We start from the raw sequence: 17,855 nt of genomic DNA on the forward strand, positions 1-17,855 counted from the left end.
TTTATGCAAATATTTAGGGACTCCTATCATCATAGATACTATTTTTGGTCATTTTATATTTAAATAGCCAATAGGATGCAAATGTGTCAGTTATTTTCAGAAGGGGAAAACACCCGCCATATTTTTATCTCCCAAATTAACAACGTCACTTGCCACTTTCAGAAGTTCGTTTCTTGTAAAATAAAATCTTCTAAGAAGAAAAAATAGCATGGTCACCTGTAAAACTTACCTATATAACTTATTGATGATGAAATGACACAAGTTTAATTGTCTTTAATGATAAATTTCTCGAAAAATCACACGTACACGATGTAAACAAATTGCCGCGATGACGCGATACTGTCGCCCTCTATGAAAAATCGCGATTGTCGCCCTTGATTTTCTGGCCTTTACGTCATATGGAAGGAGGCGCAGAATCGATCCGTGGCTTTCCCACTGCTATACATCATGCACAACATGGTACATCATTAAAACTTATCAACCAGACATCAGGTTTTGTTGTTATTCCGTACGGAAATCTGGTGCATCAAATGCATTAAACTACTGTTTTAATCAATTGTGTATTTAATCTGTTACATGTGCAAAAACAAACATGTAAAAGTCAACTGGTATTTGCTTTTAATCAGAAAAGTTATCATTACGCAATAATACCTGCTCAAGTCTAAAATCAATGGAAATGAGATTGCATCTAGACAATGAAAGAGGTAAACAAAAGTCACAAATGCACTTTATTTCATTTCTGATTAAACTATAAATCAGGTAGATCATTAATGTCCTGAAAAGTGCATGCTTATGACAATAAAGCTAAACTGGGTTTTTTTACAAGCATCAGTAAATAATCTTAATTAAATATTTCTTCTTTGTTCGCAGTGTGCTTGTCTGGATGGGTTTGATGTTTACTTTTATTGGAAAGTCATGTTGTGTCCTAATTTCTGACATTTATAACTGTTAACACTTGTAGGCTGCTCTGTCGAATTAAGATACATCAGATAATTGTCAGTTGCATGAACGTTATAAAAGGACATGATGCATGATGACCATAGATAACTAAAAAAATAAACTATCAAGGCTTTGCCTTAATTATGAAGCCTTAAAGCTAAGAATAGCAAATATAATTTTTAAAACACTACTAGGATATAGTTTTACGTATTTTAAAAATACAATACCTATTATTTACGGACCTTACTCCTCTACGTTCAGATTGACTTTAGATAATACTAGTTTGATCTTGGTAGTTTTATTTTACTTAAATGACCCCGTGAGTCTAACAAGGTTAATTCGTAAAATGGATCATAATATAGCAGATACAATGTTTGACGTTAAACGGAAATTTAAATCCCCCGTGTGTGTATTAAACAATGTTTCATATTAGTTGACGCAATATACGTTTTTGTTTTAATTCAATAACCATTATTTTACTTCCTTTAACACAATTGTAAATTTCTTAGTTTTAGCAGACGACAAATTTATGTTTCTTATTAAAGATAGGAACATGTTGTAATACAAAAGTAACTGAGATAATATTTCACAGGTGCCTCAAGTTCCGGAAAAATTGTTTGCCATTTGATATCATCTCAGTTCATCCGACACGTCTGTCGCATAAACTTTAAATTGTAGGTAATATTTTGTGTGTTTGTTGTTTGTCTGATGTCATCTATTCTTTGTTTACCCCTACGTAATTCATATATGCGTTGAATGGTATCTTCCAACTTTTTTTTTCAGAAACAGGATATAAGGTACCCAGGAAAAGTATCAATTGAGTTTCTTGGCAACCAAAATCTGTTTTTGGACATAGATTATGTGTTTTCTAGGATCATCGTGAATTATGAAAACGAATAAAACCAATTATACAGCTGCCTCTTTTTTGTGAAAATAACTCGTTATTATCCAACAGGACCGATGATGAAGTATGAAAGAATAGTCCATTGAATACATGACACCGAAGTATATTTTGTAAACTAAAGCGAAATCAAAATCGAAAGTGATAACAGGTGCTCTGGATATATGAATTTATCGTATAATCCAAAATTTGTTATGGAACACTCGTAGTGGTACCCTGTGGTAGAGACCAATTTTGAGTTAGTTTTGATTGTGATCAAAAGGATTAAATGGGAAGCAGTTACGAAAATATCTCACACACATGATAATGATGACAATGGGTATAGAATGACTTTTGCAGAGAAAATATGTAGGAAGGTTGATTAAAAATAAATAAAGTATGTTCATGAAGTTGGAGTGTAAGGCAAATAAATAAACAACAGTTTACACAAAACTCAGAAAACCGGAGATTGACTTATTCAACCATTTCGAGGAAAATCTAGTTGCTCCGAAGTTTTCGCAGATATACCTTGACTAGTGACGCTTGTCCATTTGGACTTTACACGAGTTTTATTTTCTCGTTTTCAAATAAGTCTACTAGTTGTAATAACAACTGATAAGCTGTAAAATGGTGACAAAATTCAAATATGATATAACTATACATTCATTAAGACTTTATCAACCAAACATTAGCATTTTTTTGTTATTCTGCACGAAAAGCCGGTTCATTAAATTACTGATTATCTTGACAATAGAAAATCAATTGTGTACTTGATATTTTCAAATCAAACATGTTAAATTCAACTTGTATTTGCTTTAAATCAGTTATCATTACCCAATAATGCTTTAAAATGTTTAAAATCCATTGAAACAGAGATTGCATGCAGACAATGAAATAGGTAAACAAAAGTCACAAAAGAACTGTATTGCATTTATTATTTAACTTTTGATCAGGTAAAGCATTAACGCCCTGAAAAGTGCATGTTCAGGACAATAAAACTGTTTTGCAAATATCAGTAAATAATCTTAATTTATTTTTTTCCGTTTTGTTTGCAGTGTACTAGTCTGGGTGTGTTGGATGTTTACTTTTATTGAGAAATCCTGGTGTTCCATAATCAGTGATATTTATAGCCTATAACACTTGTAGGCTGTTCTATTAAATTGATAAACATCCGATGAATATATTAGAGTACTATTAAAGAATGATAAATGACATACTAACTTCAAAGGGAAATGACCTATCGATATTTCTAAATCAGTGAAATTTTCTTTCGCTAGTAATTTCAAATCTTAAAGTTATGGAACAAATGTGAAATTTATCAACCGGAAAATTTTCAAACAGAATTAAAACTATGATTTGAATATCGCAGTTCTGATTGCTAAGTTGATAACATCATAGCAATTATTTTACCATAGCAATCATTTAAACCGTGGACATGTATGTCTGAAAAGGTAAGAAACCACGGGAGTCAAAATATAAGACGTTGATAGTATAAAACATTTATTTAGGGTCGATAAACCTTTAATACATAAATTGTCCTCAACATGAACTGCGATCAAAGCTATACGATGTATGAGGGGGTTATAAAGAACAAATTAAAATATGAATTTGATACAAGAGGAGAAAAACATCTAAAGTTAAACAAAACGACATTACCATGGAAAAAGATAAACAACAATTCACTGAAACCTAAAAACTAAAAACAAATTAACACAAAACAATCGTACAATCTAGTCCAAAGTATGTTCTCTTGAAGATTACGTAGTTCATAATCAACTTGTGGCACCCGTCGTGTTTCTAATGAAAAATAAAATGGTAATGATCGCTTAAGTGAATAGTCTCATTAGTTAATGTTACAAATTAAGTCTATAATACTTAAGTTTACCAAACTAAGCGAGGAGATTATTACAAGAATGTGGCTACAACACTTAGTCATATATGGCGCATGTTTTCCATAGGTTTTAGAAATTTTGAAACCGATTGAAAACATCGGGATAGCGTGGAAAACTTACAAAACAATGGTAATAAGCAAACTACAAAAAATACAATTGCTTTTGGGATGAATTCAGTTAAGGCTGATTATTACCATTTCGTATCAATTTATATTTGTAATCTCATAACTATATTCCAGTTAAACTTAAAGTGTGGATTGGGGACTGACAGTCCATTGCATCATTGCAAACTGATCTTTTGTAGGACACGACGTCCACTGTTTACTTTTTGTCATCTTTGTCTGATCTATTTACTGTTAAGAAATATATGCAACCGTTGTTTATATTTTGTTTTTATATTCTAACTTATTTTTGGAGACTAAGGTTCCGACTCTCGCGTAAAAGGCATTTGTGTTGTCAATGTTTGGTATTAGAATGTTAGTATGTCATTTATATGGTCACTTTTATAAATTTAAGATTGCAAAAGAATGAATCATTCGAAATACTAAGGATTTTCTTGTCAAAATCATAGATTACCTTAGTCGTCTTCGGCATAACTTCTGGGTCCTCAATGCTGTTCAGGTTTGTACTCATTTGGCTATACAACTATTTCGATATAAGCGTCATTAATGAGTTTTATGTTGTCGAAACGCGAGTCTGGCGTATCAAATTATAGGCTTGGTGTCTTTGCAAACTGTTAGTACTGACATTTGGTTATAAAGTAAAATAAGGAAACACGCCTTAAAAGTAGGATTGCAAAGTGTATGATATATATTCGTGACTAATAAAGAAATCATTGTACTGGTATTTTCTACAGATGACCTCTCTGTAGTCTCCAGTGGCATTTAAAGGTAAGTACTAGCAGTGGTATATGCGTTTACAGATTAACTTCCGGGATTGATTATTTAGATTTGATTGCAATTCACAACATCATTCAGTAAACAGATACCTCGTTAGCAAGGGTAATAAAACAAACGTCTTAATTAAACTTTGCTTTATGCATCTACGGGTTGGGTTTGATTGTGTTAATTTTCCAAACGACCAGTATCTTTTGGGAATTTGATAAATGTAAACTGTCGCTTGTCATAATATATAGGGAAATACATAAGTTGGCAGTAAGAGTACACATAAGTCATCAAAAGAGTACAAATAAGTCATTAAAAGGTCACCTTTGATTATACATGTTCCTAACATAAAGCCATCATAATTTTGTACTTTTAGATTAACGTACTGTTTACCTCAACTATTGTATCTGTATTTATATTGTATGTTTCTCTGTGAACTTGTATTTATTTTTTAGAGAATAAAGTATTACGATATAGCGCACCGTATTGCCATTGCAGTATAAGAATTAGGTATTGACATCTTAAATAAACTGAAAAATTTAACAAATGATTGCAACTGAAAATGAATTGCTAATCTTCAACAAAATATCAGTTGCCAAGAAAATATGACCCGTCCCAAAATCCGACTGCACCTCAATATTTGTTCTTATTCTGTAAACAGTATTTAAGGAATAGTTTCTGCAATGATTTGTGTCTCAAATCTTTTTAAAAAGAGGGACAGAAGATACCAGAAGGACAGTCAAACTCATAGATTGAAAATAAACTGACAACGCCATGGCTAAAAATAAAAAGACAAACAGACAAATAGTACATAAGACACAACATAGAAAACTAAAGACTAAGAAAAACGAACTCCACCAAAAAACAGGGTGTGATCTCAGGTGCTCCGATCAGGTAAGCAGATCCTGTTCCACATGTGGCACCCGTTGTTTTGCTTATGGTATTATAAATTCGGTAAATAGTCTAATTCAGTAGGTCATATTCGTGAAAAGGTAAGGGTATTGCAGTTATGACCTAAGGAAGATATCCGATATCATCTTTGAAAAGTCTATCTCAAAATATAAATTATTTTAAATACTTTAAAACTATTTTGATATGAGCGTCACTGCTGAGCCTTATGTCTTATTGTCATCATAAAACAGATTAAGTATAAAAGTCCTCAAACATCTGAAGTTTTCTGGCAGGTTATTTGTCTTTTTGGAATGTTTATTGTCTTTTAATGTTTTGCTGGTTGTTTTTCATTGTTTTGTCTGTCTTTAAAAAAAAATTAAGTTATGACACAAGACAGCCTCCAATAAAGTTTCCTAAATGGAACAAGCACATTGAAATGTGAGGCACAAATTATATTTCAAGGATCTTACATGTCACCATTTTGAATCTCAAAAAGTGGCCTAAAAGTTATCAGGGTACCAGGATTATAATTTAGTACGCCAGACGCGCGTTTCGTCTACATAAGACTCATCAGTGACGCTCATATCGAAATATTAAAAAGCCAAGCAGATACAAAGTTGAAGAGCATTGAGAATCCAAAATTCCAAATAATTGTGCCAAATACGGCTAAGGTAATCTATGCCTGGAATAAGAAAATCCTTACTTTTTCTAATCCTATATATAAATAATTCACATGGTAACACACAACAAAATTCCAGTGAGATAAAACATAAATCAAAGAAATTGAATAACAAAACAGAAGTATAAACAAACCAACAAAATTGTATCGCAGCTTGTTAAAGAAGGCAACCTGTTTTATGTTAAATCCTGACTTCCCAGACTCGAAAACCAGTGATGTACTTCATCGCAGATGTCATACAACAACATCATAAACGGAAAGACAATATGAAATGCAAGGACAATAACAAAATTAATTAGAATTTAAAGACCAGAAAAACAGACAGTAAATTATTTTGATGACAGTCATTTATTGTATGCTCTAATTCCTTTTGACTTCTAGAATCATTTAAGGTCGATGCAACATTGTTGAGTTCATAAATCAATTTCTTTGTTTCAAGAGTGTCATAGACAGTTCATGTTTTGCCGGTACCAATCAGTTAGTATTCTCAAACAAAATTAAACCTTTCACTTTTTTTATTGGAAAGAAGATTACAAATAATCGGTAGCATGACAAACATTTGAAACTTCTATAATTTCTTAAGATTAAGTTAAGTATTGAGATGGCATACTATCAAATTTTATATTTGTATGCACTAACTGACATTGAATTTAATAAAAAGCTTTTTGAGCACCTAAGATCATCCTCGGTTCTTTTGGTGGGGTTTGTATTTCCTAATCTTTAGTTTTCATCGTGTGTTTTGTATACTGTTTGTATTTTGGTCGAAGTTAGAGGTTTAGCTAGCTTCAAAACTAGGTTTAATCAACCATTTTCTACATTAGGAAATGGTTGTACAACGTCAGGAATATGACTTTTGTTTTCCATTCGTTTGCTGAACTTTTGCTTTTGAAATTTGATAAGGTACTTTGAATACTCGGAGTTAGGTTTTTTCGATATTTTACTTTTTACCATACAATTTTCAGATTAATTTTCTTCTAAGAAAGTTTGAATATCACTTTGGTGTCTTTCGCCTCCATGTACTAAAAATTATCAAAGCACAATAACACAATGACATGATGTTTAAGTAAAGGGTCACGTCATCTCTATAACAGAATAAACAGTAAAATTGTTATTAATAAATATAAATTAAAGATTTCTATAACACGTTATTTAGATGATTAACAACGTCTGTACCCAGACTCTATACTTCAAGATCATCGTGTATTTTTTGTGAGGTTGATACAGCGTATATTTATCAACAAAGTCTAGGAAGGGTATATTAATCATGCTTTCTTATATTTTTTATAGAACACCCGTAGTGGTACATTATAGTTAAGTCCAAATATGAGTTAACGACTCCATAATTATGAGAATGGTTGTGGTATGGATTTTGCTTCTTCTACACATAATTTGATACGCAAGACGCACGTTTGTCTACACAAGACTCATCAGTGACTCTGAGATAAAAAAAAAAAAAAAAGTAAGAAATCTAGAAAGTATAAAGTTGAAGAGCATTAAGGAGCTAAAATTCCAAAAAATGATGCCAAAATACGGCTAAGGTAATATGCGCCTATGTAAGAACATCCTTAGTATTTCGAATAGTTCATAGTTTTGCACACAGTAAATTAATATAACGTTCATCATAAATACGAATTGTAAAGAAACCATTCTTTTAGAGTTATTCTGAACCAATTTTTTTCTTTCTTCTCTATTATGTATTGAAGAAATTAAGATTCAGGTAATGAAAATTGACACTCAACTTCCTCGAAATTGGACGAACGTAGAACACGTTTAACATGTTCTTCAGAAGTCTATGTTGGATTCCTAGAATGTCTTTCTAATTATTCCGAAAAAGTGCTGCTAATACAATTTTTTTTTATTCATGTAGTTATTGCCATAAAATATCGTATTTCTTTGGTATTTTTATTTCTTAATGATCTGAATATTTGTTTAATCTCAAGAGGCATTTGAAGGTTAATATTAGCAGTGTCACATTGTGTTCAAGGTTAAAATCATCATGATCTATTGTAACTTAAAGGATAAGACAGCACTTTACAACATAAATCAGTATTAGATCGTGGGTAATAGAACACATATGTCATTGATTTTTCAATTTTACGTTCCTTATTAGTTTTGTTTTTGTTTTTTTGTAGATACTAACTATCTATTAGGCAAATATGTCAATTTGGATAATAAAACAAAATTTGATAACTTCAGTTAAGGTTTTCAGTGATTATAGATTCATTAAGGGAAATATTAGCCAGGTTAATCGTGATATAAAGTTATGCGTAACAACCCGTTCCTATTTATTTATCTCTAACTCTAACTGTAATCATCTTTAATTATTATTACAAAGAGCATAAACAATGTTTCAGACAATGTGATTTAATTTCAGACAGCGTTTTTATTACGCATGGAGTTGCCACAGTGCATTCCTGGTAGGATGTTAAATGTGACCTACTGAATCAGAACAGGTTTCTACTTACATGAGCAACTCGAAGGGTGTCACCAGTGAAGCAGATTCTGCTAATCCTTCTTGAACACATGAGATTACCTCCGGTTTTTGATTGAGTTCATGTTGCTCAAGTCTTATGTTTCTATTTTGTGTGTTTACATGCTGTTGTTTGTTTCTTAGTCTTGTATTTTGTTGCCACGTTTCCAGCATCACTTTGATTTGTTTGTATCTCTTCTTATTTATCGCACTGCAAACTATAATACATCCAAAATATTTAAAACAACACGTTTGATTATTTCATGCGTCCTTAGCGCTTTAATGTCTGAATTTACCTTCATCAAAGCCAAACATTTGAAATCTGACTTTTAATATGTCTTAATGCTTTTGATTTGATCAATTTTCTATTATGGTAAAAAAAATGTTTATAACAGACATTTGACAGTATATTTTTTTTTAATGTATTTTTAATGTTTTATTTATACATAAGAAGATAGTTTAAGATAGATTATAAATGTATAACTTTTGAAAAGCATGATCTTGTATTGTTCAACTTGTGTTTATGGTGTCCGTATTTTGGAATGAAGCGAAAAAGGGGCGCGGCAGGGTAAACGTTCCTGCTATGCATACATAACCCTCTATGCAACGCAACACTCGTTCAAAATGTCACAACCGGTAATAGAGTTACATACGACTATCTTAGTAACTATAGTTATATAGATAGAATGGTGAGACACAAAATTGTAAAATCTGTGCACCAATTTGTAATAAATATCTTTATTTGTCATATAAGTAATATTATACTTGTGACATAAACAAAAGTAACAACAACAATAAAATAACTGAGTTGAACACACACATATCTATATATATATATATACAAGTAAAACTAACTAAGAGTCCCCTGTCCTCAGCTCTAAAGACTGTTTTATAAAGGAACCTGTTTTTTTCACTTGGTTTATATTAGAAGGATTTAGTAGGACTACTAGTTTTTGAGTATCAGATAGATTTGGAAACATAGGATTATCTATTGCCATGTCAGTAAAAAGTTTTATACGTAAAACATTATTAATTTGACAGTGGAGGAGAAAGTGATTTTCATCTTCTAAAGCCCCAGTCCCACTAGACCACGATCGCACCACGCTCACCGCGATCTAAAATAAATTTAGATCGTGGTGAGGTCGCGGTATGAGCGGCATGAAAATGTAAATTTTCGTTGCTTTCACGATGCTACTACGTCCTCTCTACGCTTTACAGAGATCCCGCTACGATTATACCACGTTCTCACCGCGCTTATTCTGCGACCTCACTACGCTTATCAAGATCTTTCTACGCTCTTCACGTTCCCACTACGACCATACCACGAGTTATCCGATTGCAACACGATCTTGCTGCGATTATAACACGTTCTTACCACGATTATACTACGTTCATAGCGCGATCTTACTACGTTCTCAGCAATAACGTCAACATCGTGTTCCATATCAATACAGTTCAATTCCTTCTGTCTCTGATTAAATCGTAGATTTCTCGGAAACAATACAGTCATGCCACCAAAATCTACCAGTACACGTGGGCATGGTGGTATGAGTTGATGTAGAGGCAGAGGGAGCAAAGTAACGAATCCTGATCAAGCAGAGATGTCGGACCAACCAATCCAACCTTAATTACAACATATAGGAAGATGTGGTATGAGTTCCAATGAGACAACTCTCCATCCAAGTAACAATTTATAAAAGTAAACCATTATAGGCCAAGGTACGGCCTTCAACACGGAGCCTTGGCTCACATCAATCAGCACGTTATAAAGGACCCAAAATATTACTAGTGTTAAACCATTTAAACGGGAAAACCAACGGTCTAATCTATAAAAACGAGAAGCATGGTTGAGCCGTTAGAGCAAATGGATAATTACATTCAAACAAACAAAATCTAGGGAGTTTTTTTATATATTTTATGTGAAAATGACAATGAGAATGATGGTCGTAGTGTGAACGTAGTCAGGTCGTAAGAAGTGCGTGATGAGGACGGCAAGGGCGTGCTAGAATCGTACTATGGTCGTGAACAGCGTGGTATAGTCGTAGTGGAAGCGTAGTAGGGTCGCAGTGAGAACGTGATGGTCGTAGTGATGTCGTGATAACGTCGCTGTGCGATCGTAGCGCAGTCTCTCCGAATAGAATCACGCTTTCGCTACGCTCTCGCTGCGATTGTACAGCGACCGTTGCGATCTTACTACGATCTTAGTGCGCTCTCACTACGCTTCTACTACGACCTGATTTCGCCACGACCGCACCACGATTGTTTTGAACATGTTCAAAGTTGGCCACGCTCTTCACGATCTTGAAGACCTCACCACGACCGTGATACGACCTTACTGCGATCTACACGATCGCAGTACGATCATAAAAATTTGCATTTTTTTCACAGATCGTAGTGCGATCGTGGCCTAGTGGGACTAGGGTATAAGGTTTTACAAGTTGGACATGTTCTATTGTTTCGAGGTATTTTTAGATATCTGCCCTTCTCAATGAGCAAATTATGATCGCTAATTCTAATTTTTGTAAATAAACGTCTAGTTTCAAAATTTTAATATTTTAGATAAAATTCTTGGTCTTGTTTGACTATAGTATTTTTGTAAAGAAAAAGTTTGTTATTTTCGTTCAAACTATTTATTTTATTTTCCAGTAGTTCTGAATAAAATTTACTTGTAATATTCTTAATACAAGTCTTTAGTTTGTTAAGTTGTTCCATATTTTGACAGGACATTACTTTTTGTATATCAATATTCATGTCTTGTGTTGAACCTTTTATAAAAGTGGACCAAGTATAAACTCCTTGTGAATCAAGGTGTTTACTTAATGTATAACTTTCTTTTAGTAATGGGTTTATGTTTTCAGTATTTAATCTAGCCCAATAAAGAATTGCTTGTGTTTTTATATATTTTTCTATTGGTTGTCTACCAAGTTCAGCTTTAGTGAGTGACCGTAAAATTTACCAGTTATTCTTCCTCAAAACTTCTTAGGAGCATTTATTTCGTGAAAAGATGACACCATTACATTAGTTCAATATTTTCAATAAGGAATGACAGAATACACTTTGAAACTTTTCACACAAGCATAAACATGTTTCTACAGTTATATATTTTAAATATAAGGACAATGAAATGTGGTTAGATAGGCAATGAAACAACTCTCCACAAGAAACCAAATAACACAGAAATTAACAATTTTACGTCCCTGTACGGTCTTCAACAATGATCAAAGTTCATACTGCATAGTCAGCTAATAAAGGCACGAAATGACACACTTAAGACCATTCAAACGGGAAAACTAGCGGCCTGGTCATTGTACAAAATAATGAACGAAATATAATAGGTTACACATAAACAAAGGACAATCACTGAATAATTTGTATGTGAGCTGTTATGTGTTTTTTATACAAAACCTTTTACTCAAGAAGTGGGAACCTGTAAATCAATCGGGAAATAAAGTTATTATAATTAATGAACAACAATATAAACTCAAAAACTGCCAAGTTGTAGATTTTTATTAATCAATCTTTATTACTCCAAAACATGAACGGTCCCCGATCGACATTTTTTGATCAGCTACTATTGAAATCTGGTCTTCAACATCCAACTGTACAAATGCTATGGAAGTTCCAGAACTCCAATGGCGATTACCTCCAATTAACCCTCTTGATACTACAGTTTTATTTTTCATTAATTTGTACATTGCGAAGTTTTGAGAAGTAATAGTAGCAAATACCATGTACAGCCCACGATCCTTGCAAGTAAAGATCCCGTTTCTATACTGAGATGACGGAGTTATACCATATGTTGTTAGTATGCCAAGTATCTGTACCACTGATCCGGCTCCGGAAGCTGTAAATGTTGATCCTTTCATATTCGCTACCATGGAGACTGCAAAAAGAATTATCTAAAAAATACAAATATACATGACACAAGTTCTTAAGATCCCATAAGTGGAGATAGCTTAATGTTATGGTTGGTTTTTTTTATCAAATTATTAATTATTTTCAAATTACTTTATACATTGCCATAGCATTCTAACAACGAAGTCAAAGGAAATTGTGGAAATGAGAGACACGATTTTATCATATTAATATAGCAAAAAGTTAACATCCATTATGCTTGTTAGGTATTCTATGTTAAACGCATACTGACAGAATAACACCAAGGAAGCGTTTTTAAGGGCAGCATCATCTAGTATAAGTAAGACGATCATAAGGTGCCAAGCAATCAATCGCAGAAAAATGGATAACACGATAACCAACATGAAAAAGCTATACTAAAACAGCAAACACGAGTTACACGCACTACATAGAAACCTCAAAATTGAGCAACTTTTCAGCTGCTCGTAAAATGGTAAGCATGTCCTATTCCAAAACCCATCATATAACTTACCTCTCTTTTGTCTGTGCTTCAAAGATTCAATATCAGACTTCATTGACGCAATGCTCTCTCTGATGTCAACAAGTTTGCCATCCTTGCCTTTACCCAGATCTATTTCAGCATACACAGGGGCTCGTACTCCATTAGCAACACACAAGAAACACAGTACACCATAGAAAATCAACATCAACATTTTCCAGTCCAAAATTTTTGTTCAGAATAGTTAACAACTATTAATGAAATGAAATATAAAAAGTTAGAGTTGTTTATTGTTTTGGTGATGTCTTTTATTTTTATAACAACATACGTTGACGGTATTGAATGGACATTTTCGTGATACTTTGGCAACACATGTTATAGGTAATGCATCAAATTTCAGTTGCGTGTCAATGTATTGATTTCACTCCTTTCCTAGAATAACAGGGATCCTACGGACTTTAACAAGTTATTTACGTGAATTTGTAACAAAAGTTAGAGTTTAAAGAACTCATTCAAGATAATAACAATCAAAACCAAGGAGTAAAAAAATACTGATAAAACCAATCAACAGTTACAAATAATAATAAACAGCACGAACTCCACTAAAAACCGGGAGTGAAATCAGGTCGGAAGGATAAGCATTTCCTGCATCGTATAGTCGTAAACGATTCGAGAGTAGATGAAAAACAAACAGCCTTGGGCTGATTTCTGCTCTCTGCTCTTGACACATTCCCCATTTTCATTCTCAATTTTTCATACTGAAATGATATCAGTGAAGTGTTCTTCCTACAGGAAAGTTAAAAACGTAATAAAGTAAAAAAATATGTCGTTTTATATGAGATATTTACAGGTTAATCTTAGTATTTTCAAATATACGAAGATGATATCATTTTACTCAACTTTTTATTAACAAGATATTTGTTTATGTCATCGGATTTGATATTTCAAAAGACAGTTAGTATTCTAATACATTATTTTATGCACCAATACTAATCAACGTAATTTTCTATTCATATTAAAGTAGAGTGTACACAAAACAATTTAAAAAAATAATAATACATCTTGCAAAGTTTATTGCTACTCAATAACCATCATACCAGTGAGTGCTGCATCTCATATTTCCAAATGGTGTCTTGATAAAGGATTGTACTAACATTTGAACATCCTAGTTAGTACGCTATCATAAGATTGTCTTGCTATTTGTTTTGGCCACTAAAATGTACGTAGGCATTTGTTAATGAAAACTTTTGGTTACATTGGTTATGAAGATGCAATTGTTGGTGTTTTCTGTTATAATATTTGATATTCTGTTGGTATCTTGTCTTCGAAACAAATTCAACATTCGGACATTTTATGCGTTCAGGTATTTCACATCCATTTTTTATGATAATATTCTTTACAAAGCACAAAAGGCATTCACCTCAAAAGCTAACAAAATCTTTAAACATACTTAATAAGAAGGGATATAGTTACAATACTGTTGTCAGGTCATTATAGTTTGCATATTTTGGCTTTGATATTGATTCAATTATAGGGTCTTTACATCGGAAATAAACACAGTTATTCTAAAACCCGTTGTTGACATGATACGGGTTATGTTCTTTTATATTTTATGATGGTATACTAATAAATCCCTAACGGGAGTGATTGTATTTGATATTCATATGATGAAGACATAATCTTATAATCAGTTTAATTAAGATCTGGAGCTTTCACATCAGTAACTGCTAGTAGTCCTTTGCTAATTTATGTATCATTATGTATCATTGCCATTTTGTTTAGTTTCCTTTGTTACCTACTCTGACTTCGGACTCGGACATCTTTTAAATTGAGCTTAACTGTGCGTATTATTGTGTGTTTGCTTTTTAACATTGGCTAGAGGTATAGGGGGAGAGTTGAGATCTAAAAACATGTTTAACCCCGCCGAATTTTTGCGCCTGTCCCAAGTCAGGAGCCTCTGGCCTTTTTAAGTCTTGTATAATTTTTAGTTTAAGTTTCTTATGTATATTTCGGAGTTTAGTTTGACGTCCATTATCACTGAACGAGTATACATTTTTGTTTGGGGACCAGCTTAAGCACGCCTCTGGGTGCGGTTGTTTCTCCCTGCATTTGTTACCTTCGGCTGTTGTTTGCTCTTTGGTCGGGTTGTTGTCTCTTTGACAAATTCCTCATTTCGAATCCCAATCTTATTCATCCCAGATTATATTCAGGACTTTGTATATGTGTTCTATTATCTCATTTCCGTCAGATTTAAAAGAGATCATATGGTGTTACATCTATGCCTGCTGATTTCAATTCTTTTTTTTGGTGATATGATGGCCTTTTTCACTTCATATTTCTTGATATAGTATCCGGTTTATATTTTTACCTTTAATGTCTGTTTATTTTGCTCGCACATTAATTTCAATGTGATGGAAGTTTTTGCGACTGCCCTACAAGTGAGAGGGTTAAAAGCTTTAAAAACAGTTTTAATCCACCATTTTCAGGAAATGCCTGCATCAAGGAAGGAACATGCCAGTTGTTTTCCATTCGTTTGATGTGGTTGAGCTTTTTGAGTTTTGTGTAAAAGAAGAGAGGGACGAAAGATACCAAAGGGACAGTCAAACTCATAAATCCAAAACAAACTGACAACGCCATGGCTAAAAATGAAGAATACAAACAGAAAAACAATAGTACACACGACACAACATAGAAAACTAAAGAATAAACAACACGAACCCCACCAAAAACTAGGGGTGATTTCAGGTGCTCCGGAAGGGTAAGCAGATCCTGCTCCACATGTGGCACCCGTCGTGTTGCTTATGTGATTACAAATCCGGTAAATAGTCTAATTCGGTAGGTCACATTCATGAAAGGGAAGGGGATTGTAGTTACGACGTAAAGAACATATCCGATATCATTTGTGAAACGGTTATTCCATAACGGTCAACCAACTCATGATGGCGTCCGTAAAATTTACGAAGGGATGATTTCAACTTCACCATTTGGAACTCTTGGTTTAATAGCTTCCTTGTGAGCAGTAACCCTCTATCAAGAAAATCATGATAGGAAATGCAGGCACGGGAATATCGTATCAATTGGGAGATATATACCCCGTATGCAGGTGCTGCTGGAATGTTGCTACTTAGAAATGGAAAGTTCACAATTGGAAAGCTGAAATCATCTCTTTTGTCGTAAAGTTTGAAAATTACCTTCAAATCAATTATTTTGGTATTTTCCAAACGTAAACAAATACAGTTTTCCCATGATCTTTTATTCTACAATAGATATACTCGCATATGATAGTGAAAATGAACTAGCTGGATTCGCACTTTATATACACTGAATTTTGAAATTATTAAGAAACTAAGGTTTCAACTCCCTCAGGCAAAGTTGGCTTTAGATGGATTTGGCTATTTATTTTAGGTATTTTTGACATATAGCTCTTCAACGGTTTCGGTACTTATACATCTTCGGATTTCAAATGTTTGGCTTTGAGCGTTCCTGATGAAGGTAAATCTAGAAAAGCGCTTCCAACGCAAGAAATTATTCAACGTATTGTTTCTATTTTTTATCAAAAGATAAAATAAGCAGCAAGGTTTACATTCATTTTAGATATATATTGGAGCGATGAGTTTATCACTTGATTGTGCCATATGATTAGGGATTTTCGGTTTTGAATTTTCCTCGGAGTTTAGTACTTTTAGTATTTTTGTTTTTTAAAATAACCTTTGAACGACGGCACGTAATCTTCCCCATCAAGAATATTTCGTGATGATGGTTTACTCATTCCATCTCAAACTGTTATTATATTTGGTAACTACTTTGGATTCATTTATATTCGTCGGATACCAATTTTCGTTGATTTCTTGGGTACAAGTTAACCCCTTATTTGAATTTTCAACGAATTGTTTTTCCATTGGCTTGTATGAAGGGTTTTGCAAAACTACGAAATTAAATACCCAATAAAGTGTCGGTTTTTCTTAATCCACAAAAGTTATACCAACGAAAATAAATGAATTCACAGTAGTATACTTCATAGCAGATATTGTTTTTGAATATTTGTATACATACATGTCATATATACTTACCTGTTTAATGAAAAGACAACGAATAAGTCAATGTGTTTGAAAAAGGGTATCGATACCAATGCGATGATACATTAAGCTCTGTACTCAGTACTGACATTATTCATAATATATTTACTGAATTATCCCATAGACAAATACAGAAATAGCTAAGAAACTGAATAATCAACTCCCTCGGGAAAAGTGACCCTTATTTAGATACACATTTGAATAGATTTTATTTTTTTCAGGTTTTTGTGCAAATATATGTTTAGATTTGATCAAACACGATGGAGGGAACAGAGAAAAGCGCACCAGAAGTTAATTAGAATGCACTGATTTTGACCATTTGTGATAGTTACGCTTCAACTTTACTTCACTTTCTTCTATAGAGTTGAAGTTGTGCTGTAAATTTTGAGTAACTATATATAACATGTATAAGGTGATCTGAGTTTGGTAAACTTTCAATGGTATGATTATTTTGAAATTGAATTCTTTTGAAATTATTGAAATAAAAAGGAGTCGGGTAATTTCGGACTGCAGATCACATGCAATAGAGAAAACAACCCGACAACGATTTAAAATCAGCCATCAATGGGTCTTCAGAGCATGAATATCCCGCACCCTGATGAGAACTTCAGCTGTCTTTCACCAAATTTTATAAGGGCGTTGATTTTGGATGTTTCAAAAGTGAAAATAAAATGGTATGTTGGCTACGACAGTTGAAACATATCCGTTGTACTTTTATGATTCAAGAAATACATGTAACGGTATAAAATAGCATTTGACAATCAAGTATTTCTTATTCATGTATTTATCA

General features: G+C 33.0%; 1 protein-coding gene across 1 annotated transcript; it reads right to left on the reverse strand.

The window, feature by feature from the left end:
• Positions 1-12,124: 12,124 nt before the first annotated feature.
• LOC139514778 (uncharacterized) lies at positions 12,125-13,252 on the reverse strand. Its single transcript, XM_071304410.1, has 2 exons — positions 13,023-13,252; positions 12,125-12,518 (listed from the first exon to the last, which is right to left on the reverse strand). Exons 1-2 carry the CDS (start codon positions 13,201-13,203, stop codon positions 12,145-12,147), a joined length of 555 nt encoding a protein of 184 aa, XP_071160511.1. The 5' UTR covers positions 13,204-13,252; the 3' UTR covers positions 12,125-12,144.
• Between the last annotated feature and the right edge of the window lie 4,603 nt (positions 13,253-17,855).

Source organism: Mytilus edulis, chromosome 3, assembly GCF_963676685.1.
Source record: "Mytilus edulis chromosome 3, xbMytEdul2.2, whole genome shotgun sequence".
NCBI lineage: Eukaryota > Metazoa > Mollusca > Bivalvia > Mytilida > Mytilidae > Mytilus > Mytilus edulis.

Bases quoted from the DNA above. Each gene is read 5' to 3' on its own strand.
- LOC139514778 (XM_071304410.1), bottom strand. From the start codon at position 13,203: ATGTTGATGTTGATTTTCTATGGTGTACTGTGTTTCTTGTGTGTTGCT. The intron at 12,519-13,022 runs GTAAGTTATATG...TTCTTTTTGCAG, and splicing joins GAAGCACAGACAAAAGAGAG to TCTCCATGGTAGCGAATATG.